Below are 27827 nucleotides of genomic sequence, written 5' to 3'. Positions count from 1 at the left end.
TTGATGGGGCACCTGGGTGCCTCAGTCGGTTGAGTGTCTGACTCTTGATTTCAGCTCAGGCCATGATCTCATAGTCGTGTTCTTGAGCCTGTGTTAGTCTCTGCGCTGGGCATGGAGCCCACTTGAGATTCTCTCTCCCTTTCTCTTTGCCCACCCCCTCCCCACCCCATGCTTGTGCGCATGCACTCTCTTTGTCCCTCTCAAAAATTACTTACTGAGTTTAATATTAGCTGGAAATGCTCACCTGTGAAGAATTAGTTCTTTAGTTTTTATCTCCCTAGACCTTTCATTTCTGTTTAATGTATTATTTATGTCTCTAATTATACTTTTTAACCAAAAACCTTGCCTTTATTAAGCTTTTCTTTATGTGTTAGGAACTTTACGTATTTTATCTCTGTTCTTCAAAAAAAAAACACTGCAAGGTAGACTTTATTACTTCTGATTTATAGATGAGAAGACAGGTTTGGCATTGGTAAGTAAGTAATGTGATTTAATCATGGCACATAACTAGGAAGTGGGAGAGCTGGGATTCATGCCAAGGGCTGTCTGTTGCAGAAGCCTATATATACACTCTCTGTACAATACCTTATTTCCAGTTTCTTTTCATTTTTTCAGGACAAGTAAATCTTTAACCTGTTTTATTTTTTTCTTTCCTGATAGCCACAGTATGAGAACAGTTCACTCCAAACTCCATTTTGTGATCAGTCAGTATCCCATTCCCAGCAAGAGGAACTTGAGCAAAAGCTTGCATCTACTGAAAAAGAGGTTTTACAGCTCAACCAGTTTCTCAAACAAAGAATAAGCCAATTTAGTGAAGAAAAGAAGAAACTGGAGGAAAAGGTAGATATTTTTAATAAAGTTGAATTAGGTCGATAACATTGCTTCAACATATAATTCTTTGTCATCTACTATATTTTAGGTGTTATACCAGGTTGTACACTTAGATTAAAATGATTAGTTTTGTAGTAACTTTTAAGAAAGTCTGTGCCGTCTACAAAAATCTAAAGATTTTCTTGAGGGATTAAAAATGCCGCAGTATATTACATCTTGCTAACTAGTAGTGAAACGTTTTTTTAAGTTTGTTGCCTACACTGAGATGTGACACAAATAACTTTTTCTTCTCTTTTTTTGGGTCCCTGTTTCTTTGTCTTGTTGAGTATGAAGGATTGGTAAATGAAATAAAGGTGGTCTTTTTTCATAAGAACATGACTTAAAGTTATTTAAGCTGAAGCCCCTGATTCAGAACAAGTAGTGAAAAAACAAAATCTTTATGCATGTGATATATCCTTATATTTATTTGACCTTTCTACCTTTATTAAAGTATTTTTGTATTTCCTTTCATTCCATTATAGTGTCATTAAAGATCGAGTAGATTACCTGCTAGCCCTAATTTACTGAAGAAGCATAGATCCTTAAGCTGCTACTTAGTTGCAGAACTGGTTTTAGACTCTTGATATGCCCAGCTTATTATTCTATTAATTGAAACTTCCATTCAAGTGATCTTGAAACAGTCACCGTGATTTCTGCAGGCATGTTTGGAGTTATTAATAGAGCACTCAGTTGACATTTTTGTGTGTTTGTATATGTATACATGTGAGTTAAATTTTGGATCTTCCAAAACCTGACAAAAATGTACATGGTTTCTCTTAGCTGTATGATGTATTTTATGTTGGCTAACTTGAAAATAACTTAGGTACCTGTTTCTTGTTTCTTTTCTGTATTTTGGGGGCTCCGTGCAATACCATAATCTGGAGGGAGCTAAAAAAATATTTATTGATTCTATAGATGTGGGAGGGATTAAAATATTTTCTCACCTGAGATTTATTAATTGAAAGATTGTGTGCAAATTACGATGATTCGGTGGATACAGACTTTTAAAATATATTTTTATGTCTTATCTAGATTTTTCTCATCTTTTGTTACTTGAAAAATATTTCAAGCTGTTCATGTCCAAAAGACAATTCTTATTTTGCCTTCTGAGTGCCCTCTTCTTCCTAAATAATATAAAACAAAATTTTCTTTAGTGTTCATTACTGTATATTCAGTTACTCATGCATGCTGGAAACCTTACCAACATTAAGCCGGTCTCCTAAATATATATACAATCCATCTAACACTACCAGAGTGGTCCAAGTTATCATCTCTTGGCAAAAGCTTTTTTAAGGACCTCTTCATTGGTGTCTCTGAGTCCAATCTTTCCCTGCCTGTCTGCTTTCCTCTCTGTCTCCAGTCACTTTTTTTGTTGTTATTGTTACAACTCCGTGTATTTTATTTATTATATTTTCTTTAAATTGAAGCGTAATTTATATATAGTCAAATCAAAACCTCTCAATCACTAGGAGTGCCTGGCTGGCTCAGTCAGTAGAATATGCAACTCTTAATCTCAGGGTCATGGGTTTGAACCCCATGTTGGGCATAGAGTTTACTTAATAAGCAAACATTTCAGTCACAAGAAATTCCTTTGTGCTTCTTTCTAGTCTAGTTTCCTTCCTGTTTCTGAAACACTGTTACCACTACAGATTAGTTTTGAATCTTCTTGGTCTTCATATAAATGGAGTCATACTGTATGTATTCTTTTGTGTTGGTTTTCTTTCACTTAATACCTTTGATATTTATTCATATTGTTGTATATATATTGGTAGTTTGTCCCTATCTACTGCTGAGTTGCATTGTATTATATAGATGTATTATGGTGTGTCTACTCTCTTGTTAATGGATATTTGAATTGTTTGCATTTTGGGGAAATTATCAACAAGGCTGCTGTAGACATTCCTGTAACAGACATTTTTTATATGAATATTTTCATTTCTCCCGGATAAATTCCTAACAGTGGAATTTCTGAATCATACATTTCATACGATAGAGGTTTAACTTACAAGAAACTACCTGAGTTCTGCACACTTAGTGACCTTTCTGAGTTGGCCTTATGGATTGGGGCATCCTGAGCCAGTGATCCTGTGCTGAGATGCTTCAAAGCCTTATAAAAATGCTTAGATCCCCACTTAGAGGCCTGCTGTACCTAAGTTTAGCAAGAGATTTGGAGGTAGGAATGAGGTTGATGGGCTTCGTCATTTATAAAATCGGGAGTGCTTATAAAAGAAGTACAGCTTTGAAAGCTTCAAGTCCTGCATCTGCTTATGGTCATCATTAATCAGCTTTACGTGGAGTACACATCAGATGGAGCCTGGTCAGCTGGCTTTAAATTTCAGCAAGCTCTGTTAGATGGGAACGTGGAACATCGCTGTACATTTGTAGAAGTGCTGTATTGTTTCTGGTGTGAATAAATGTACCTGTGAGGTAGAAAGAAAAGAAAGACCACCGAGTTCTCCCAGTGCTTGTACCATTTAACACTTCTATCAACACATGAGAGTTCCAGTTGCTCCACAGCCTCCCAGCCCATTCTTGATCGTGTGGAGGACTGAACTTTTTAAAATGAAGACCTAGTCATTTGACTTACTTGATAAAACCCAATAATGCCATCTCATTGTCTTTAAAGTAAGAATCAAATTCTTCCCCTGACCAGAAAGGCCCTGCCTAACTATAACCTTTGGCTCTAGCTGTCTCCCTCTGGTACACTGTGTCACAGTGCAGTGCTTACAGTTGCTCCAACAGGTCAGGCTTGGGTTCTGGTATCAGAGTCTTTACACAGAATTTCTTCTTTGCCTGGTTAATACTCGACTCTCTTCTCCCACTACTCACTCACCCATTTATTTTGTCAAGTCTCAGCTTAAATATCTTTCTCCTGTAACCCCTTCTTTTTGTATGTTTAGAGCATTTTGTTTTGTTTTTCTAGTACTTAACACAATTTTGAGTAATCATTGTATTTTAATATTTCTCTGTAAGCTCTAGGAAAGCAGGGATGTATCAGTCTGTCACTGTAGCATATGTAACACCAGCCATGGTGCCTGGCATATTGAATGAATGAATGAATGAATGAACGAATGAATGCTTTCAAGTGATTTTTGCTAAGAGAGAAGAGAAGAGAGATAAGAGTGAGATAAGAATAAATTGGATATTAAAGATGTCAGAGTGAGTGTATGATAGAGCAAATTCCTGAGAAAAATAGGAAAAGGTTGATAACAGACGCCAAGATGGAAGAAATACTTTTGGGAAAGAGGAACAGTCTCTATATGGAGTGAGGCAGTTGAGAATGGAAATATGTATACCAGAGAAATTCAGAAGGGGGGTTGGTGTTAGAGTTTGTGTCAGAGGCCATGGAGATGATGTGAGTTTTTGAAGAGAGTGTAGAAGCTAGTAAATAGACTCATGGGTAACACATTAACTGACCAGCACTTGAGGCCCACATGAGATTGGATTGCATTGTTTCCTTCTGCATTTCCTCTCTGTTATCCTGATCAAGACTGATACTACGACAGAAAAGCATTCAATGTGAAAAATAACAAAAATAGAAGTTACTTAAAAAAATTTTTTTTAATATAATTTATTGTCAAATTGGTTTCCATACAACACCCAGTGCTCATCCCAACAAGTGCCCTAATGTTTGTTTATTTTTGAGAAAAAGACAGAGCATAATTAGGGGAAGGACAGAGAGATGGAGACACAGAATCCGAAGCAGGCGCCAGGCTCTGAGCTGTCAGCACAGACCCCGATGTGGGGCTCGAACTCACAAGCTGTGAGATCATGACCTGAGCCAAAGTCACATACTTAACCAACTGAGCCACGCAGGCACCCCAGAAATTACCTTTTGATAAGCTCTTTCTTGTATATGCCAGATAGCATGTGAAGGTGCATTAAGTGCATTTTTTCATTTAATATTAACTAATCTTCACAAAAATCCTGACAGATATATACTATATCCCCATTTTAAAAACTGAGCAAATTGAAGCTCTGAGACAAGTTGAATAATTTGTCCAGTTGGATGTAGGTAGAAATTATTGAAAAGCAAGGAGTAAAATTCAGGACGGTTTAACTCTACAGCTGATGCTTTGTTCTAATAATAATGGTTTATTTATAAGAAAATTTAGAGGAAAACATTTCGTCAGTAATCTATTTTGTTCTAATAACTGTATTTAAAATAAAAATATATTTGTTTGTAAACCTCTTCTGAAAACAGGGCCCTCCTTATTGTCTTCTAGAAATAATCTCAATACTAAATAATATTTCCTTGAACAAAAAAAGTAACCTTTTATAAATTGAATAGGGAAAATTTCTTGGTGATAGTTGATTTACCTGGAGGTAATTACTGGAGCTCAGATTTTAGTAACCAACATGAAACTTTTAAGTTAAAAACAAAACAAAACAAAACAAAAGAGCTTCTCATCAGTGAACAGGGCTTAAAAAACAACAACAACAACAACCCAGACTTAGTGATTATGTGTAATCAGCTTGTGGTCAACAAATAGCATAAACAGTATCCAGTAGGAGAGTATTGGCAGATATTTGTGATCAAGGGCAGCAAGCTTGACACAACAGCACAGAAGACAGTTGTCCAGCCAAAGAAAAAAAAGCAAACTAGGACATCTTTGCACAGGAGAAGATAGCATGACTAACCTATTCCATTGGCTTCTCTTTGAGGACATCGTTGTGTCACATTTAAGACACTTAAAAAATTAAATATAAATTAGGGCGACATTAATAAAAATAGGCTGGTTATTTTTATTTCTGTAACTTACAGGGTCATTTGCTAAGGCAAGAATAGGCTTTGTTGATGGGGAGTACAGGCAGAACTGGTTGCTAGAGAATTTGGGGGAATTTGGTTATGCGGAGTATGAAAGAACTGAAAGAACATTGGCTTTTCAGTCAGAGGTTTATATTTGAATCCCACCTGTGTCTCAGTGACTTGTACTTAAGTCACTAAAGACCTCTGGACCTCATATTCAAAAAAGGAATAATTTATGTCTTTTTTGGAAAAATTTCTGTTCACATCCTCTGCTTATTTTTTAATCATATTATTTGGTTTTTTTGGTGTTGAGTTGTATAAGTTCTTTATATATTTTGGATATTAACTTCCTTATTGGATATATCATTTGTAAGAGAAATTCAGTACCATGAGATACCATCTTACACCTGGCAGAATAGCCGAAATCAAAAATGTAAGAAGTAACAAGTGTTGATGAAGAGAAAAAAGAACTCTTGTGCACTGCACATTTGTGTAGCCTCTGGAAAACAGTGTGAAGGTTCCTTAAAAATTAATTATAGAATTACCATATGATCCAGTAATCCCAGTACTGGGTATTTACCCAAAGAAAACAAAAACACTAATTTAAAAAGATACATGTACTCCTGTGTTTATTGCAGCATTACTTACAATAGCCAGGATATGAAAGCAACCCAAGTGTTTACTGTTAAATGAATGGGTAAAGGAGATGTGGCATATATACACAACCAAATAATACTCAGCCATGAAAAAGAATGAGTTCTTGCTGTTTGCAACAACACGGATGGATATAGGGAAGATCATGCTAAGTGAAATAACTCAGTCAGAGAAAGACAAATACCGTATGATTTCACTCATACACGGAATTTAAGAAACAAAACAAATGAACAAAGAGAAAAAGAGAGAAACCAACATCCAACTCTTAAATACAGAATACAAACTGGTGGCACCAGAGAGGCCGAGTGTGTGTTGGGTGGGTGGAGGGTAAAACAGATAAAGGGTGAAGAGTACACTTACTTTGAAGAGCACTGAGGAATGTATTTATTTGTTGAATTATTGTACACCTGAAACTAAAATAACACTGCATGATAATTATCATCCAATAAAAAAAAGAGAAAAGGGGAGAAAAAGGGAATGGCATTATGTGGTCTTTCAGATGGTCACAACAACCTGTGAGTTCTGAAAGATCACAAATTATCACAGCATCACACTTGCCTTTAATCCAGAGAAAGCCCCAGTAAATATTAGAACTTAACTATTTTATCAATGTTGCTCTTTACCCAAGTTAATAAATATATCTTAAAGTTGTTGATGGAATGAATAGATGAAAGGAGAGGTGATTTGTTTTTCCAATTGAACTTGTTTTAATAAAAGTTGTTACACAGGGGACTTAAAAGAAATTAGATAAGACATGAAAGAAACCAGATTGTGCACAAGTGTCAGCTTTAATAAAATTTTGGAAAGTGAACCATTATACTACTAATTATTGACACTTATTTCCCTGGTGAATATGGGAAAAGGATGTAAAAACCTGTAAGCTTTTGGAAGACTAGTAATTTAAGTGAAGAAGAGTCTGGAGTTTACTTTTTAGGTAACTGTTTGTGTACACATGTTATTTGTAATTGATCTGAAATATGAAAGAACTTTGAATTTGTGCGATGAAATTTAAAGATCGTATATTTCAGGTGGAAAGGTGAAAAAATTAGTACATAAAAATCTGAGGTTCACCCTTCACAAATTAAGATATACTGGAATCATGTACCATATAGTGTTCTATAATAGGTGTTCAATTAACATGTTCTGTCAATCCTAAAATGACATCAGTGGTATGGCAAACTTTTATCATATGTAACTTTGAGAAAAAAAATATGTTACAAATTCAATTATGACCTAATAAATACCTTAACAGTAGTCTTGGCTTGAGGTATGGACTGGTCTCACTAGTGCCCATATCTATTTCCAAGTATCTGGTGATTTTTGTATGTTCTCCTGGTTTTGGTTGCATTTCTTGAGTACGTGATAAACAATTTCTTTGCAAGTCAGTAACAAAACAGCTTTAATTACTTTTAGGTATCTTCCTTCCTTCTTTTTTTTTTTTTTTTTTTTTTTTTTTTTTTTTTTTTTTTTTAAGTTTACTTATTTTGATAGATCATGCATGCAAGGTGGGGTAGGGGCAGAGAGAGAGAGGGAGAGAGAGGAAATCCCAAGCAGGCTCCACACTGACCTGAGCCAAAGTCGCTAACCTGACTGAGACACCCAGGGGCCCCGGGTATCTTCCTTTCTTATTTCACATGAAATGTTTGGATATAGCTTTGTTAGAAATAAGAAATTGAAGTCATCCCTCCAGAGACGAATATTTGCTTCATTGATTTTAAAATTCAAATTTAAAATTCTGAAATTAAACCCTGTGGCTCTATTTCTTTGTCTTTCCAGATCGTAACGTTTTTTTCCACGCCAAATTATAATGTAATATTTTAAGGTGTTTTAAATATCATTCAAACTCAGCCCATAGTTGCAACATATACACAGTGTCGAGATGACAGAGATGAATAGCTTCGACCAAGTTTGTACATGTGCAGGCAATAAAAGCTATGTCATCCCTGCTACCTGGCTGACTGCAGTTCATAGGATGCCATCAGTTGCAAAAGCAAACAAAAATTTCAAAAAATTTCTTGACTTCAGTGATATGACAGTTTCTAAAAATGTGAATCTTAGAGTTGATGAAATAAGGTGAATCTTACCTGAGTTGGTGGTAGTCTAAACTATAACCTGGAACTGTTGGTTCTGTTGTTATTTTTTTAATGGCACAAAGCCTCTGAAGATCCATAATCTTTTTTCTTTAGCTTAAAACCAGAGATAGATATATCAGTAGCCTGAAAAAGAAATGTCAGAAGGAATCCGAACAAAATAAAGAAAAGCAGAGAAGAATTGAGACCTTGGAAAAGTATCTGGCTGATCTTCCAACTCTAGATGATGTACAGAGTCAGAGTCTTCAGGTAACATGAAATAAAATGCTCACTTTTAAATGACTTGAAAACATAACCGCTTTATTAGGTTGACTCTTTAGAAATTTCATAATTTTTAGAATTTAAAATTTTGGTTCTACATTTGGCTAATTATATTAAATTGATGTGTTTAATTGCTGTCTTTAGAATTAACTTTAATTAGAAACTTTAAGCATGAGTGTATCTTTCTTGTTGTTAATTAATATATGGTTATTTGCCTGAAAAACCTGTATGTTAGCTCTTTTACTTAACATTTTACTCTAAAAGGTAGTTTCTGAACCGGTCTCACAGCCCCATCCCACACATACATGCATGCACCATATGTTCTCTGGCTTTACCCAATATTCTCTGGCTCAGCCAAGGCTCAACAAGACGTTTTTTGACTGTCTTTCCAGGTATTTGTTTTCTTCATTCATCTTAACCTTTCCATAAATTCGTACACCTTAGTCTGTGGTCTCCATTCACTCCTCTTACCTCTTCTGACCATTTTTCTTTTTTACAAGTACCTTATCCAGAGTCTTTCTACCAACTCTGGTGAAGCCTTTCTTCTCAAAACCTTATTTATAAATCTGTGAAACCTACTCTTCAGTCTTTTTCAGTTTTTCTAATCATGAAATTCTCAACCTCAGTGCTATTGACATTAAAGGGTGGATACTTTTTTGTTCTAGGATTTTGTCCCGTGCATTAAAGGATGCTTAACAGCATTTCTGGCCTCTACCTGCTAGATGCCAGTAGCACTGCTCCTTCCCTCCTGCCTCCCCAAAACCAAAAATGTCTACAAAAATTTCCAAATATCACCTTGGGGGAGAAATCACTCTCAGTTGAGAATCATTGGTTTAATCCATGGAGGGTCATTATTTTACAGACTCTAGGCCTACAAGGGATTCTCTGTCTATAAGACTAAGAGAGGATAATGTCAGGAAGGAACTAAAGAAGTACCACAGGAGTTGGCATGAGCAGGAACAGAGAGGAATATAGATGTAAAAACACATGTTCATACCACCTTACACCATTAGGTTGGCTAATAAAAAAAAAAAAAAAGAAAAGAAAAAAGAAAGTAACAGGTGTTGGTGACAATGTGAGGAAATTAGAATCCTTGTGCACTGTTGATGGGAATGTAAAATAGTGTAGCCACTGTGGAATATGATATGCTTCTTTAAACAATGACCATCAATTCCTCTTCTGGATATATACCCAAAGGAATTGAAAGCAGAGTCTCAAACAGATGTTTGTACATACATATGTTCATAATAACATTATTTGCAACAGCCAAAAGATGGAAGCAACCCAATCGCTGATGGATAAAATGTCGCATATCCATATAATTCACCTATAAAAAAAATGAAATTCTGAAACATGGATAAACCTAAGGCCATTGGGCTAAGTGAAATCAGCCAGACATGAAAAGATAAATATGGTATGAGGTACCTAAAGTAGTCAAGTTCATAAAGTCAAAGTGTGGTCGCTGGAGACTGAGGGCAGAGCTGGAAGGGGAGTTGTTAATGAATATAGTTTGTTTTGCAAGATGAAAAGAGTTCTGGTGATTAGTTGTACAACAATGTGAATGTAATAATACTATTTATTGTACATTTAAGCATGGTTAAGATGGTAAATTTTGTGTTCTGCATATTTTAGCATAATTAAAAATAAAAATTTTAAAGTATCCCCAAATTGAGATCATTTACCTTTCTCTCTGTCCTCTAGGAATTTCTGACCCCATTCTTTTCTTCTCCATAATCTCATTCTCCTAGCTCCTGTTACACACAAAGGAAGAAATAAAGTATTATTAAGTGCTCTAGATAAAATATACTGTGATTTTAATCACAAGCTTGTTAATAATTTAGAACACAGTTTCTAGCAGAAACACATTTAATATTCTATGTGTTATAAACTTTAAGAATTTTCTCCTTAGCTTCAGATTCTAGAAGAAAAAAATAAGAATTTGCAAGAGACTCTGCTGGATGCAGAAAAAAAGCTTGAAGAGATCAAAAAACAGTGTCAAGAAAAAGAGGCACAACTAATATGCCAGAAAAAGAAAGAAAAGGAGTTGGTAACTACAGTTCAGAGGTAAACAAACCTTTAGTAATTTTTTATTTTTGTTACTCATATTTTTCATAAAGCATTTCACTTAAGATACATTAATTTGTAACTATTACTATATTGTTATCTTAAAGGTGAACTCTTTTTTTTTTTAATATGAAATTTATTGTCAAATTGGTTTCCATAGTAGGGGACTTTTATTTATTTATTTTTATTTTTATTTTTTTAATATGAAATTTCTTGTCAAGTTGGTTTCCATAGTAGGGGACTTTTATTTATTTTTTTTAATTTTTTTTTTAATATGAAATTTATTGTCAAATTGAAAGGTGAACTCTTAAGAACTGTAAGTATTATGTCATTGAAGCAGGTTGTCTTGGCTATGATTTCACATTTTAATGCAATATACTGACGTCTTGCCAAAAGTTTTAGATGAGAATGGTGAGATTGTAACACCCCCTGCCGCCAAAACAAAAACAAAAACAAAAAAACAATTGGAAACTGAAAATATTAACACAATCTGATGGCTTTGCCAAAAAGTAAGTAAACAAAGAGAAGCAAATACTCAGACTGCACTCCTTAATGAGATACATCAAAGTGAAATAATTGACTCCCATTTTCCCTTACTGTAGAACAACAGGTATGGCTATTTTGTCATGTATCTTCCAAGTTTACTCATGTATCTTGCCTGATGGTACTCTTCTCTTTTAAATTAATATAGTTAGAATGACAGGGAATATCATTTATTAGTATATTTAGCTAATATATTTAATCTGGAAAATTAATACTAGATTGCTAAAAAACCTAGAGAACTATGTTATATATGCAACTACATGCACTCTGTTTTATAAAACTTAAACCTTAATAGATGATCAAATATAAATAGCCAAAACTATACGGAAGAATAAGACAACAAAGCAACAAAAACTAAATTTAAGAAATATACTCCTCATGCTTTTCCCAATTGCATGTAACTCTAATCAAAATCCATCTGATAATTCCATGTTAATATTGCTTTACTACTTTCAAAGCCTTTAATATGCCTGGTCTACTCTTTTTCTTAGATTTCAGTGCAGAAAACATCTGATTCTGAGACATTATGGTCTTCAGTGTTTCTAATCTCTGCTTCAAAAAATTCATACAATTTTTTTTAATGTTTATTTATTTATTTTGAGTGAGAGAGTGAGTGGAGGAGAGGCAGAGAGAGAGTGAGAGCAAATCCCAGGCAGGCTCCCCGCCGTCGGTACAGAGTCCACGCGGGGCTTGTTCTCACAAATCATGAGATCATGACCTGAGCTGAAATCAAGAGTCCCATCACTTAACCGACTGAGCCACCCAGGTGCCCCCTAAAATTCATATACTTCTAGCTTTACATTTATTTTTCCCTTGGTTTTTGCTTTCTTGCTCTTTAATTTCCCTTCCTATAACTCCACATCTTACAGTCTATTCTCTATTCTCAGAACAGCTTCCTGACCTCCACTATTTCAACCATATGTTCTTTTTCTTTCTTCTTAGAGAAAATGAGAAGAGATTTTATAGGGCATTTTGATCACAAACTCAAACTGTGCCATTTTATGAATAGAATTAGGAACACTTGAATATAATTAGTTTTGTTCCATTGTGTGCTTTTATATATTTAATATGATATTATACCTTCTCTTTTATTTAGATTTTCTCAAATATCTAAAAATCAAATATTTAGATTTTCTCAAAATTGAGCCTAGTCTTTTTCATTAGACTTATTTAGTACAGTGCATTTCAGAATCCGTGTTCCATTTTTTTACCTTGATACTTTCAGAGATGTTAGCATCCCAGAAATTTTCTTTTAATTTCAAGTAGATATAAAAGACCAAATAAGGTCTTCTAAAATTCTTCAGTACTTATATAGCTATGGTGTCACTTGAACTTGGAGGTAAGGGTGTTATTTCAGTTTCCTCAGCTATATGATAAACTAAAGTTCTTGTTTCCAGAAGAACTTCAGATATGTATGTGACTATGAATTATATCATTACATTTATCTGTGCCTATGTAATGTCTCTAAGTTTCCCACTTTATTAATATATGAGAACTCTTGGTATTTAAACATCAGATAAAAATTTTTCATTAGAAGTGAAAATGTAAGTAAGATATGTGGGTGGGATCCCTAGTAATAAAGTTGATACCTTTGCTATTCAAGAGATTTATTACTTTCCTAAGTGAGCATGCTTCATAATATAAACAAAACAAGAATGTGTACATGAAAAAAGACTTATTTGGTACTTTTTCATGACACAGTATGTTGTTCCCTTCTCATAGCTGGTTCCTTTTTTTAAAGACCTTAATAGTTTTTAATGTAATTTATTTTTCTTAGAATGTTGTAACTACATAGAAGCAGTGTATTGACACTGATTTGGAGGGAGAAAGCTCATTCTGAAATAGAAATAATACACTTGTCACTTTTAGACTGAAAAAGCAAATAGTTTTATGACAAGTAACAATATATTACAAAGCAGTGCACTGCATTCATAATACATGAAAATTTGTCTGGTGCCATTATTTATTAACATATTGGAAGTGCTTTTGTGCCAGGTAGGACTGTCAGTTCTTTGCCCAGAATGTAGGTATGGCACTTCTTTCACTTCTTTATTTTTAGAAGAGAGAGAAAGCACAGGAAAGCCACAATACTTGAAAGAAGAAAAATAAGGGCTAGTATCCGAAATCTATAAAGAACTCACCAAACCCCACACCCGAAAAACAAATAATCCAGTGAAGAAATGGGCAGAAAACATGAATAGACACTTCTCTAAAGAAGACATCCAGATGGCCAACAGGCACATGAAAAGATGCTCAACGTCACTCCTCATCAGGGAAATACAAATCAAAACCACACTGAGATATCACCTTACGCCAGTCAGTGGCTAAAATGAAGAGATAAGATATTGTGGTTTATATACACAATGGAATACTACTTGGCAATGAGAAAGAATGAAATATGGCCTTTTGTAGCCATGTGGATGGAACTGGAGAGTGTTATGCTAAGTGAAATAAGTCATACAGAGAGAGACAGATACCATATGTTTTCACTCTTATGTGGGTCCTGAGAAACTTAACAGAAGACCTTGGGGGAGAGGAAGGGGAAAAAAAGGGAGCCAAACCATAAGAGACTCTTAAAAACTGAGAATAAACTGAGGGTTGACGGGGGTGGGAGGGAGAAGAGGGTGGATGATGGGCATTGAGGAGGGCACCTGTTGGGATGAACACTGGGTGTTGTATGGAAACCAATTTGACAATAAATTTCATATTAAAAAAATTTTAAAAAATAATGAAAATACCAAAACCCAAACTGTAAGAAGTGTGTTTCTTTTAGTGCTCTGCAACTCTTAAGTCTGATTGAAAGCTAGAGTGGAACTATTCCGATGTGTCTTTCTGTTTTGATTTTGGTCATTATTGTTAATGGTGTCATTCCTTTTAACCAGAACATGACTTATTCTTTCTTTTCTCAAGATTAACATCTTTTTTTTCCCTTTCAATCTTTTACTCTTAATATACCCGAGGGGCTTCCTTTTGTTGTTTTCTCTCTGTAATTCAAGTCTCTGCCATGAATAGCAGAGGAATAACACATTGCTGCTGTTATTAATGAAGGAGAAATGTAATAATTCTACTGGTTTTCTCAACAACTATCCTTACAAACAAACTTTGGCTGAGCTCAGAATGAAGGTAAAAGACATGTATCCATATAATTAGGCTCCCAAACAAAATCATCTTAATCAAGGAATTCTGCTTTTGCAGGGGAAAGAAAGAACAGGATTTGGACTGCAGAGCTCAGATTAGGGTCATAAGGAACTTCATTAGGGCCTAAGGATGTCACACACTAAGCAGCTTTGGATTCTGGTCTCAAATCTGTCATTTCTAAAAAGATGACCAGCGTCCATTGTATTTTTTACTTCTGTGAGATGTAGGTGCTCATTCTTATTCATATGGAATCTGTAGGTCTTCATTATCACTCAGTTAAAAAATATTATAGGCCCTAAGAAGGGACTATCTTTTATGTTGAAGTCATCTACCAAAATCAGCACATAGAGTGGGTTTTCTTTATTTAATTGTCTTTCTAAAACATACAGCTTGCAGCAAAAAGTAGAAAGATGCCTTGAAGATGGAATTCGCCTTCCCATGTTAGATGCAAAACAGCTTCAAAATGAAAATGATACCCTGAGAGAGCAAAATGAGAATGCTAGTAAGGTCAGTTGATGTCTTTGATAATAAATATGAAATCTGTGTTATGTTGGTTATGTGTGTATGGACATATAAGTTATAGCTACTTTATATTTTTGTTAATACTTAATAACTTAGTTTGAATGTTTTTATTTGGAAAGAAAATGACTCTTTTATTTATACTTTTTAAAATGTTTAATTTGTGCATGAGTGGGGTGGGGGGGCGGGGTGCAGAGAGCAAAGGAAAGACCTAAGCAGGCTCCATGCTGTCAGTGTGGAGCCCATTGCAGGGCTTGAACTCACAAACTGTGAGATCATGACCTGTAGCCAAGATAAAGAGTAAGATGCCTAATCGACTGAGCCACCCAGGTGCCCCTATTTAATGTGTTTTTTGTTTTTTGTTTTTTTTTTGAGAGCAAGAGTGAGAGCAGGGGAGGGGCAGAGGGAGAGGAGGAAAGAGAGAATCTTGAGGCTCAATGCCCAGTGCAGAGCCCGATGCAGGGCTCAATCTCACAACCATGAGATCATGACCCTGAGTCAAAATCAAGAGTTGGACAGTTAATGACTGAGCCACCCAGGCTCCCCACGTTTTTTTAAGTAGGCTCCACACCCAATGTGGGACTTGACCTCACAACCCTGAGATCAAGAGTCACATACTCTACTGACTGAGCCAGCCAGTCTCTCTGAAAATGACAATTTAAGTAAATTTAAATAATTCAAATTTTTGTTAGAGCCAAACTAAGAAGAAATTATATTGCCTTTTAGCAAAACAAAAGGGTTTCTTTTCCTTCCTAAATTGTTCGACATCTGTCTCAAAGTTATTTTTATAAATTACATAGAGTTTTATCAAGAAGTAGAGGAAAACTTTTGCAGTTTTATGTATGTGTGATCCAAATAATATGTCTATTTAAAGGATACTTGGTATGAATAATTTTGTAAAAAAAATCATACCCTGATTTAAAAAAATAAATTCATTATTTCCTGTGTTTTCCTTTGTTTTCTAAATATTGGTACTTTTTAAAAGCAGTGGAAAAATTTTTAGTTCACACTGATAATATTTTCTGTGTTTTAGATAATAGACAGCCAACAAGATGAGATTGAAAGAATGATTTTAGAAATTCAGGTAAGGAATGTTTTGTGCATATTTTAATTTAGCTGTATGCTGATTTACTCTTAGTGGCTATATAATCTAAAAATATTAAAGCATATATGTATTTATATGAAAAGATTAATAGCACTTGAAGTGAAGTTACAAATTCTTTAATATTAATCTTTACTTTTTTAGAATGAAAATGCTCTTTGGTAAATCAGTCATTCAAAATATTTTGAAGATTATTCTTTATTCCTTACCTTTCCTGCTTTTAATTGAGTGTAGTCTACTACTGAGAACACATTGGTTAATGTGTGATCCGATCATCAGTGATCTACTTATTAAAGATCACGGACTGTTTCCAGTCTATTGTGACTGGCCAACACTTCTCTTCCTTCTGTATTATTCCTTCTATATTATCAAAGTATAACATGTTGTTTACATATTTGTGTTTTTACCTCCTGCTTAGTTTCCTGGGAGACTGTCGTAGCTCATTTGCATATCTAGAGGTTAGAGTGTCTGATTCATAATACACAATCCAAAATTTGTGGATTAAATGGATTTTCATTTTTTTTTTTATTGATTTGCCAGATACTTACTGAGCACCTACATCTGTGTCAGGCACTGTTCTTGGCACTGGGGATTCATCAGTGAACAAGCAAGTCCTGGCTATTCTAGTGGGGTGAGATGGACAAAATGGAAATACAATGTCAAGGAATGATTTGTACTGTTAAAAAAGTAGGGTAGAGAACGATGAATAGACAGTGCTGCATTAGATACAGTGGTCATGAAGTTTTTCCTGAGGAAGTAATATTTGAACAGAGTTCTGGATGAAGACATCCAAGGGAAGAGCATTTCAGGCAAAGAGAGCCACCAGTGCCTGAAGGTGTCTTTTGTACTCCATGACCAGCAAAAAGGCTGCTAGTCTGGAGTAGTGCAGTGCTTATGAGGAAGAGTGGTGAGAGGTGATGGTGAAAAGTAGTCTGGGGCTAGATGTTCTTTGTATTTTATTCTGTGTATGATGGAAAGCCGTTGGACATAATTTTGCTGAATAATTTTATTTTTTTTTTTTGTACCTCCTAATTGTTTTACTTCTTAAAAATGGAAGTAAAGGAGCGCCTGGGTGGTTTGGTCGGTTAAGCGGCCGACTTCGGCTCAGGCCATGATCTCGCGGTCCGTGAGTTCAAGCCCCGAGTCGGGCTCTGTGCTCACAGCTCAGAGCCTGGGGCCTGTCATGGATTCTGTGTCTCCCTCTCTCTCTGACCCTCCCCTGTTCATGCTCTGTCTCTCTCTGTCTCAAAAATAAATAAACATTAAAAAAAAAAAATTAAAAAAAAATGGAAGTAAAGAATAAAAAGATAAATGGTTTAAGTGTCAGAATTACAGATGGTATGATTTGTCTTTTACGCATGTTAAGTGATTTATCATTTTAATCACACAGTAGGCCAGTTCAGCAAGTGTGTGGGCCTGCTGGATTGGTTCACAAGGTTATACTCTTTAATCGGTATTCCTGTAGACACAAGTTCAGTTGTTCTACAAACCATTCAAATCACAAAATGGATAGGTTCCTTTAGCCATTATTATTTGATTTATTATAGGCCATAATAAAAGGAATTTATATTTCACTTGGTAACATTTTCTAAGAAATCAGTCAAATAAAAGTTATCTCCGTCCAAATTAAGGACAGTGAAGATGGTCCTTTGACACTGAAATTTTGGTGGCTAAGACTTGTAAGAGTTTATTAATTCATCACATACTATCTCTCACATTACAGATTATCAGGATGTATTTATATTAATTGAAATATGCCTTTTACTTATTTGTGGTGGCATCTTAATACAATTTATTTTTACATATCAACCAAGTCTTTTAGTCACATTTAAATATCATGACCATATATAAATGAATATGTAGAAGAATATGTAATTATATGCCATTCTATTCTTTGATCTTAACATGCTTGAGTAAACATTTCTTTATTTTTTCAAACTAATTAATGAATGAAAATCAAATTATTGAGATGCATTTATTTCCAAATATTTGGGGCCAGACAATATACTCATTAATTCTATTGTCTTGTTTTTTGAAGCAATGAGTAAGTCATTGTGGCCATCTAGATCTATAGATCTTGTATATGGTTTGCTAACAGAGACAGATAGTAAATGTTGATAACTGTCCAGGGCAGCTATATTTATCAAGATATTTAAATAGAAAATTATAGAGGATGACAAATATGCTTAAAATGATGACAAAATTTTTTGCTTTGTGTTTCTTATGAAAACTTTTGAGTTTTTGGCCCCTTACAGTTAAAAAAGTTAGTTTTTTTATTTGGTGGTTTCTGATGAATATAAAAGATGTGTTCTCTGTGAACATCTAAAAATATTGCTTATTCTAAAAAATTGATACTAGTTGTTTCCCTAGCATTGGAAATCACAGAGAGAATCTTTTTTTATTATTTTTTAAATTTTTTCTTTTATTTATTTTTGAGAGCAAGAGAACACAAGTGAGAGAGGGGCAGAGAGAGGGAAACACAGAATCTGAAGCAGGCTCCAGGCTCCAAGCTGTCAGCACAGAGCCCGATGTGGGGCTCCAACTCATGAACCATGAGACTATGAATTAAGCCAAGGTTGGAAGCCTAACTGAGCCACCCAGGCATCCCACAGAGAGAATCTTAAAGAGAACACTTTGAGTTGAAGAAGAATTTTTGTTGCTTTATACTATAGTTAATGGGCTTATTATCAAGTTGATACACATAATAGAGCAGTTCCCTTTAATTACTAGTTATTTAAAACTGCCTAGTCTTGGGGCACCTGGCTGGGTCAGTCAGTTAAGCTTCCAACCTCCTCTCAGGTCACAATCTTGCAGTTGGTTCCTGACTTTGAGCCCCGCATCAGGCTGTGTGCTGACAGCTCAGAGCCTGGACCCTGCTTTGGATTTTGTCTCTTTCTCTCTGCCCCTCCCCTTCTCACCCTATGTCTGTCTGTCTGTCTGTCTGTCTCTCTCTCTCTCTCTCTCCCTCCCTCTCCCCACCCCCCTTTCAAAAATAAACATTAAAAAAAATTTTTCCCCTTAACTGCCTAGTCTTTTCCCCACCTGCTTACATAAGGAATGGCCAGCCTTACTTCTGTATAGATTATGATGTCCTTCCTATATGCTATAGCTGTTTTTAATTTCTTCAAATTCCTTTGCATAACACAAAAAAATACCTTATAATGAGGTATCTTAGAAATAAAATGTTATTTGCAAAGTAACACAAAATACATTATAGTGAGTGATAGTAGAGCTTTCCAGCCATTTTTTTAAACATGAATTAATACAGTTACTTTTAAAAAAAATTTTTTAGAGTTTATTTATTTATTTATTTAGAGAGGGTGCAAGCAAGGTAGAGGCAGAGAGAGAGACTCCCAAGCAGGTGTGGAGCTTGATCCCACAAACTAGGGGATCATGACCTGAGCTGAAATCAAGAGTTGGTTCCTTAACTGACTGAGCCACCAGGTGCCCCGAGTTATACATTAAGCTATCAGTACAATATTAAATTTATTGTAAAATTTCACTGCTATTACAATTTGCATATTCTTTGTTCATCCACAGTGCCAGGAAGTTCTTCCATTTTAGAGGGTTTAGTAGACAAAACAAATGTAGTATTAGTAGAATGTCATGTTTCACTACTTCTTTATGTCCCTGCAAACTATTGAGATGACCAAATTTGTTCAAATTCCATTTGGCTGACTTTTGGAGTATTGCATTGCCTTGGGTGTAAGCAGGTTATTCTTACAGTTTAAATTTATGACAAAAGAGAAAAATGAAATCCCTTGCCATATTCATTTTTTTGTCCAATTTATAGGAGATAAAAATAAGGCATTGTTACAGAGTTGAAAGTGCTATATTTAAAATACAGCTGTGGCTTACCACTATGTACCAGAAGTCAAATAAATACATAGCTGGTTTAGATTTATTGATTCTGATGTTGGGGAGAAATCAGTCTTCTCTTAATTATATTTGTTGTTGAATATAGAAAGGTAGTACTTTATGTAAAAGTATCCTGATTTTGAAACTGAGTTTAGTGCTGTAAAAATACAGATTTGTCTACTATTTTGTTCACCCATCAAGGTGATGTTAATAGGCATGTAACTTGTTTATTCATTGATCCTTTAGAATAATGCTTTTGTCTACATTTATGAAACCAGTATAGCTAAACTGGTTTCATAAACTGGTTTCAAAAACCAGAAGTTTTTCTTCTGTCAGTGTACAGTATAAAAAGATATTTTGTAATAGAACATTCCCCATCATTTCCATAAATGTGACTTCAGTCGGAATGTGAATTAGTTCATTGGGCATTGCCTTCCCTCCTATTTATTCCTTAAAAGCACATTTCATCTGCATAAATAATCCTGTTTCCAGTGAGCTGTTATCATTTTGTATAACTATTATAAGCTTTCGGCAGAGGACATACAGAATAAAAAAGTTTGTTAGATATACTTGTTTTTCCTAACATACTGAAATTGTTTCTTCACTCAAAGAGTTTTCCCATTTAAATTGACCTGAGTTGACAGCTATCAATGAACATTGTAACATAAAAGATACAATAATGCTTTAAGGTCATTAAGACTGTTCACTTTTAAAGGCATGGTTGGAACCACCAATCTCAAAACTGTAACAGCCTGTCCTATTTATATCACTTCAAGAGAACATGTTTTCACAGCCTCCAAAGATTTTATTCCAATATTTAGCAAGTCTCTCTTAAAGCCTTCATCCAGCAGGTTTTCTCAGTAGAAACAGTGGGAAAATGGATCATAAACCTTTAGAATGTCTTATAAGCAGAATTTAACTTTCCTTTAACCTAAATAGATAAATTGGTTTAATATTTTCACTTTATTATTATGTGATGTTTACCTCCTGTTTTTATGTTATCCTAGTTTTGTGATGTGACCTGACATGAAGTTCTTCCTTCCTAGTTTTTTTTTTAAATTTTTAAAACATTTTACTTTTGTGAAATTGCTTTTATAATGCATGAAAAGCTAAAAATATTCTGATCATAAATTAATACTAATTTTTGAAAAACCTAGCAACCAGTGTCTTTTATCAAAGGAAAAGTAGTTTTTAAAAAAATAAGCTTTCTTGCCAATGTTTGTACTTCTAAAGAGAACAGTCTTTCATGTACATGCAGGCCTGTTACATGCACATTATAGTTGTTAATTAAAATGTGAAAAACATAAAAGAGGTGCCTGTAACTTCTGAAAAATTCTTTGTGTCTAAGGTGGGGAGCTCTGAGGCAGGAAGAGAGACCACTCACTTGAATCAAGAAGGAATGTTCTCGAGCTTGTGTGCTATGAGTGGTCACCAAAGCTGTATGAACATTCACATTATTTAGATTTCTGGGCCCCACTGAGAACCCGATGACTCAGTATCTCTGGGGTGAATCTTGAAATCTGCACTGTTAGCATGTTCCCTGGGCAGTTCTTCCTTGGCCTGGCAGCATCCTCCACTTGGTGCCAGTAGGAAGTGTGGTCAGGGTCCTTGGGAGGGAGGGGGGCGGGGGGCCTGGGGCTCCTTGCTCCCAAAGTGGGAATTGACTGGGAAGACTGAGATTTAAAAGAAAAAAAGAGAGAGAGAAGTAGTTCTGAGAAACCTGGGTGTGTTCTTGACATGTTTAAATTGTTTTGGTAGTTCTTGCTTATAAGCCTGAAAGCAGATCAAGAGCTTACGAAGAGGAACCTGGCAGGTTGTTTTTTCTTTATATTGTGCCAATTTTTAAATAACAGCTTTACTGAGATAGAATTCACATAGTCTGCAATTCACCCATTTAAAGTGTACAATTCAGTAATTTTTAGTATGCTCAGATACATGGAACCAAGACCGCAGTCAATTCTGGAACCTTTTTATCACCTCATAAACCCCCTTCCCTTTAGTTGTCACTCCCTTAAACCCTGTTTCCTCCCCATCCATCTCAATCACTAATCTACTTCCCATCTTTATAGATTTGCCTGTTCTAGACATCTCATATAAATATAATATGTGATCCTTTGTGACTCTTTCCTTGACCACACATTAACTGCCAGCTGATTGCTCTGTTGCTTTCAGTGATGCCCTGTGGTATAAATTGCTTCACAGACCAATGTATTCTGGTTCCTTTGGAAGAAGAGCTCCTTAGGTTAATGTTTGAGATTCTTTTCTGTTCCCGGGAGTGCTTGTCCCAGGTATTTCTTTGTCTTTTTCTCTCGAAGAATCTCGCCAGCCAGTAGTTTAGCCTGTACCTTCAATGAATCTAACAGTTTCCTCCCAACTCCCTTTTGCCACAACCTTCACTGTTTTTGAGAGTGCCCTTAGGCCTGAACTTCACAGTCGGCTGCACATGAATTCAGTTCCTTTAGAGAGACATTTAGAGCTCTCTATTCTGTGGCTGGCTTCTCCCCAGGCAAAATCTTTGAGCCAGGTCAGTGCTGGTGGGAACAATGTCAAACTTCTGAGTGACTCCAGAAGGTAAACACTCGGTGGAAGGAGAGTGGGCAATAGCTCTAGATCTTGGCTTACCTTTCCCAGTGTGGAACCCCTGCCACAGAAGCCAAAGCAAGAGCAGTCAGGTCCCCAGTACTCTCCACAGTGCTGTACCCAAGGTAAAGCCTCAGTCCGTGAAGGAGCCTGGGCAGAAAGGGAGTCTCCACCTTTTGGCTGTACTGGTCTGGAACTTAGCCTCAGGTGCAGGTAGCAGAGGGCAGGAAGAGAAATGCTGATATCAGCCCCTCCTGGGAAGATAGCTCTCCACTGGGGAGCTAGGGACAGAGAGCCCAGTGTGTTACTGGCTGTCCCAGTCGGAAGTGAAATTTCCATCTCGCTGAGAGCTGTGAGAACATAAAGATGGAGTGGGTTTTGGTTCAAATATTATAGACTTTGCTGTTCTTTCAGTAGATTTTCTCAAATATATGTTTATTCGTTTGCTGTGTGCTCTTAGGGCCATTTCCAGAAACTTTAAATGTGCTCTTTTATAATTTTCACTGAGGAGTGGGTCTGAGGGGCTCCTCATACTGTCATGCAGGAAGCAGAATTCTCAGACAGATTTTTTTGAAAGTTAAATCAGGTAGTAAGGTGATAGTTAAAGGAATTTGAGCTATACATGGTCTTGGATTATTATAAACAAAAACCTAAAAATAGCAGTTTTAATTGTGTTTGTGTATTCCTTATTTTTTTATCTTAGAGTTTATAAGTATTTTGAAAATTCTTAATTTTTTAAATGTTTATTTATTTGAGAGAGAGAGAGAGAGAGAGAGAGAGAGAGAGAATGAATCTGAAGCAGGCTCCAGGCTCTGAGCTGTCAGCACAGAGCCCAGTGCAGGGCTCAAACTCACAAACCATGAGATCATGACCTGACCCCCAAGTTGGACACTAATCGACTGAGCCACCCAGGCGCCCCTGAAAATTCTTTTTATTAGTATGTAGGAAGGAGGGAAAGGGATTTACTGTTTCTCCACAATTAGGCTAAAGTGAGAAATGGAGCCCCTAATAAGTGCAGAGGTATCAGTGATGATGCTGATGAGGAAGATATTACATGGCACAGAAACTGTGCTTCTGATTATATTTACTATTTCTAAACCTCAATAGTAAGCTTACAAGGTAAGACAGAGCATCTTTTTATATATGATATAGCCAAGATTTAAAGAGATATGCCTAAGGTCTCAGCTCCAGTTCTAATAACTGTCTGACCTCAGTTTGTGCTCTTGGCATTGCTCCTGGCTGCTTCAAAGGGAAGCATCCCAAGAGAAAGGAAGAAAGGCACAAGAGGTTAGTTTGATATCTTCCTTATGTAAGCCTTAGGGGAAAGACTTGTTTTAAGGGTCTTCTCCAGGCATGAAAGATCTTAAACTGGAGCATGTCAGAAAACTAGCCTTGTAGAAGGCACCTTGTGTTCAGTTGCCTAGAAGTAGAATTTGGAAATTTTGCCTCCAAAGTGAAATTTTTACTGTATTACACTCTGCAATATGGTAGTATTATTAGCTCCTTGAGATTCAGTAAAGTGCCTAGTTTTGTTTTCTGATATATTTATTTAAGAGTTTTGTAATAGGTACACTATGCTCTTTGAATAATCCTTATCCAAATGAACACTAATACAGTATAGTATAGCATAGATACTCACTATTTTTGAATGAATGAATATAGCCTTTTACTTAAAAACTAAATTGGGTTTTAGTTATTTTCTCATCTTTTTTTTGTTCAATAACTTTAACTGAGTTTCTACCGTGGGCCAGGCATTCTTCTGGAGGATAACTAGTGAACAAAGCAGACCAAAAACCTTTGCCCACAAGAAAATTAAACCCACAGTGCTGAATTGGAATAGGCTCTTATTTTTTCCAGCTTTATTGAAGTATGATTGACAAAGTTGTAAGATATTTAAAGTGTACATCATGATGATTGGTTATAAGAAATGGGCTCCTTTTAATAGTATAAGAAGAATTAGTGATTATTGCATAAATATTTTGTACCAAGTGAAAGTCATTTAGGCTTTTGGTTTTAAGCAAAAAACCAATTCACTTTAGCCTAAGCAAAAACAGAACCACTGTGTAGAAAGAACGTAGCGATACTGTGGAACCCATCAGAAGGAATAAAACCAGGCTTCAGGAAAGAAGAGGCTTTGTTGCTTCTCTCATTGCAGTGTGTCTCATTCTCTTCTCTCTGTGCACACAGACTCCCTTTATTCTTTAGCTCACATAGCAGCCTCTTATATTCTGTAGTTCATTTCCAATCATGAAGAGATGAACTCCTAGACTCTGCATCCCAGGTTCTCAGGTGTGGTTAAGTGTTCACTCTGCTTGATTCAGTGAGCTATACCTGAGAGGTGCAGAATTCTTAAAATATGGCCGCTTGTGACTTGTGGGATTTGAGACTAGGCAGGCACCCAAAATGTCTGTATACACACTGCATAATTTTCACAATACCTTACAAGTTTGGAAATTCTTTCTGATGAACTTGGAACCTAGAAAGGTTGAATAACTTATCCATGGTTGCACAGCACATAGGGTGTAGACCCAGAACCTAGTTTTGTGTTACTACAAAATCTTATGCTGTTACCATTAACTCTATACCTTTTTTTTTTTTAACTGTTAACTTATTTTTTATTCAGATATGTAACATATTAGTTTCAGGCGTACAATCTAATGATTTGTTATTTTATATATTGTGAAATGATCACAATAATCTAGTTTATGTCCATCACCACATAGTTTACTTTTTTTTTTTTTGTGATAAGAACTTTTAAGATCTATTCTCTTAGTAATTTTCAAATATAACTGTAGACATCGTGCTGGACAGTACATCCCCAAGGCCTTATTTTATAACTGGAACTTTATACCTCTTTACCCCTTTCCCTAATTCCACTCCCCACCCCAACCATTAATTTATTCTCTGTTATCTCTGAGGATTTTTTGGTTTTTTTTTGTTTCATAGGTGAGTGAGATCACATGGTATTTGCCTTTCTCTGTCTGACTTACCTCACTTGCCATAATGCCCTCAGGGTCCATCCACCTTGTTGCAGGTGACAAGATTTTCTTGTTTTGTATTGTTGGGTTAATATTCCATTTGTATAAACCAGATTGTATATATCACACATTCTTGATCCATTCATCTATCAGTGGATAGTTTGTTTCCATGTCTTGGCTGTTAGAAATAATGCTGCAATGAACATGGGGGTGCAGATATCTTTCTGAGTTAGTGTTTTTCAGAAGTAGAATTGCTGAATCGTATAGTAGTTGTATTCTTAATATTTTGAGGAACCTCCATACTTGTTTCCTTAGTGGTTGCACGAGTTTACATTCCCACCAACAATGCACAAGGGTTCCCTTTTCTCCACATCCTCACCAGAGCTTGTTATCTCTTGTCTTTGATAATGGCCATTCTAACTATGTGAGGCGATATCTCATTGTGGTTGTGACTTGTATTTCTCTGACAGGTAGTAATGTTAAGCACTTTTTCATATACTTGTCGGCCATCTGTGTATTTTCTTTGAAAAATGTGTATTTAGAATTTCTGCCCATTTTTTAAATTAAAAAAAAATTTTTTTTGAGAGAGAGAGAGGACGAAGAGCAAGGGAGGGGCAGAAAGAGAGGGAAAGAGAGAATCCCAGCGTGGCTCCATGCTGTCGGCACAGAGCCTGATGCAGAGCCCGAACTCAACAAACCGTGTGATAATGATCTGAGCCGAAATCAGGAGTCAGAAGCTTAACCAACTGAGCTATCCAAACGCCCTCATTTTACTTCATGTTTTATCAGATTTTTTATTGTTTTTGTTTGCTAATTAAGTTCTGTGAGTTCTTTGTATATTTTGGATATTAACCACTTAACAGATATGATTTGCAGTTATTTTCTCTGATTTGTTAGATTGCCTTTTCATTGTGTGTGTGTGTGTGTGGCTATGCAGCAGCTTTTTAGTTTGATGCAGTCCTCCCATCTTTTTATATTTTTGTTGCCACTATTTCTTTTTTATCTTATGTATCCATTAACAAACTATCACAGTTAGTTGTTTCTACTACTTTTTTGTTTTAACCATCATACTACCCTTATAAGTGATTAACCCACCACGCTTACAGTGTTATTTTGAATTTTACTATATATTTACTTTTACCATTGAGATTTATATGTTCACATGTTTTCCTGTTACTAATTAGCACCCTTTCATTTCAGCCTAAAGAAGTCCTTTGAACATTTCTTGTAAGGCTAGTCAAGTGGTGATAAACTCTTTCAGCTTTTGCTTGTCTGGAAAACTCCTTTTTTTTTTAAGTTTTGTTTTTTTTTTTTAAGGTTTATTTTTGAGAGGAAAAGAGTGTGTGCGAGTTAAGGAGGGGTAGAGAGAGAGGAGGAGAGAAGTGGGATCAGAGGCTCCAAAGCGGACTCCCTACTGTCAGCATAGATGCAGGATTCAAACTCATTAACCATGAGATCATGTCCTGACCCCAAGTGGGAAGCTTAACTGACCAACAGCCACCCAGGTGCCCCTGGAAAATTCTTTATTTCTCCCTCATTTCTGAAGGACAACTTTGTGGGGTTAACTATTTTTGGTTGACAGTACTTTTAACTCTTTGAATAGATTTTGTTGCACCCTCTGGCTTACACAGTTTCTGCTCAAAATCTGTTGAGAATTTTGTAGGGGTTCCCTTGTATATAACAAGTTGTTTTCCTCTTGCTGCTTTTAGGATTCTCTCCTTGTCTTTAAGTTTTGAATTTAATCATAATGTGCCCCTTTGGGTCTCATTGGGTTCATCATATTTGGAACTCTCTTGGCTTCTTAGCTCTTGATGTCTCTTTCCTTCCCCAGGTTAGGGAAGTTTTCAGACATTATTTCTTCAAATAAGGTTTCTGTCCCTTTTTCTTCCTTCCTTCTGGGACCCTGTAATGCAAATATTGATTTGCTTAGGATTGTCCTTTCAGTCCCTTAAGCCATCTTCATTCTTCTACTTGTTGCTATTCTGATTGAATGAAGTCTGCCCTGTCTTTGAGTTCACTGACCTTTCTTCTGCTTCATTTAGTCTGCTGTAGAATCCATCTGTTAAATTTTTAGTTAAGCTATTCTACTCTTCAGCTCTATGACTTCTACTTGGTACTTTCTTATATATTCTATTTGTTGAAGTTCTTACTTTGCCCATGCATTGTTTTGCTGACCTTGATGAGAATCTTTATGACTACTATTTTGAACTCACTTATCTTTGTTTCATTAAGGCCTTTTTCTGAGGTTTTCTTATTCTTTCATTTGGAATATATTCCTCTGGTTCTTTTTGACTCTGTCAAAAAGTTTTTTGACTGTGTGGTTGTTTCTATGCATTAGGTAAAACAGCCACCTCTCCTAGTCTTTAAGGAGTGGCCTCATTTAGGAGATGATCTTTCTTTTAACTAGTTTTTCTAAAGAT

General features: G+C 35.7%; 1 protein-coding gene and 1 long non-coding RNA gene across 4 annotated transcripts in view; one reads left to right on the top strand and one right to left on the bottom strand.

Moving 5' to 3' along the window:
• The window catches only part of CEP85L (centrosomal protein 85 like), a 164178-nt gene that overhangs the window by 124448 nt on the left and 11903 nt on the right, over nt 1-27827 (top strand). For both annotated transcript variants that reach the window (XM_042987080.1, XM_007078775.2), the window contains exons 6-10: nt 661-840; nt 8461-8613; nt 10535-10689; nt 14760-14877; nt 15923-15973. In XM_042987080.1, coding sequence (XP_042843014.1) covers nt 661-840; nt 8461-8613; nt 10535-10689; nt 14760-14877; nt 15923-15973 — 657 coding nt within the window. The remainder of the gene's footprint in view (nt 1-660; nt 841-8460; nt 8614-10534; nt 10690-14759; nt 14878-15922; nt 15974-27827) is intronic.
• The window catches only part of LOC122238723, a 34752-nt gene continuing 8728 nt past the window's right edge, over nt 1804-27827 (bottom strand). Inside the window, exons 2-5 of one of the 2 annotated variants that reach the window (XR_006217837.1) lie at nt 10308-10376; nt 8359-8460; nt 3020-3290; nt 1804-1994 (exon numbers count right to left, since the gene is read on the bottom strand). This is a non-coding gene — a long non-coding RNA (uncharacterized LOC122238723). Of the gene's footprint in view, nt 1995-3019; nt 3291-8358; nt 8461-10307; nt 10377-25419; nt 25601-27827 lie in introns of those variants that run through there. The other variant, XR_006217838.1, reaches the window with a different exon arrangement.

The sequence above is a fragment of the Panthera tigris genome, chromosome B2 (genome assembly GCF_018350195.1).
Source record: "Panthera tigris isolate Pti1 chromosome B2, P.tigris_Pti1_mat1.1, whole genome shotgun sequence".
In the NCBI taxonomy this organism is placed as follows: domain Eukaryota; kingdom Metazoa; phylum Chordata; class Mammalia; order Carnivora; family Felidae; genus Panthera; species Panthera tigris.
This window is presented reverse-complemented; position numbering and strand designations above follow the sequence as displayed.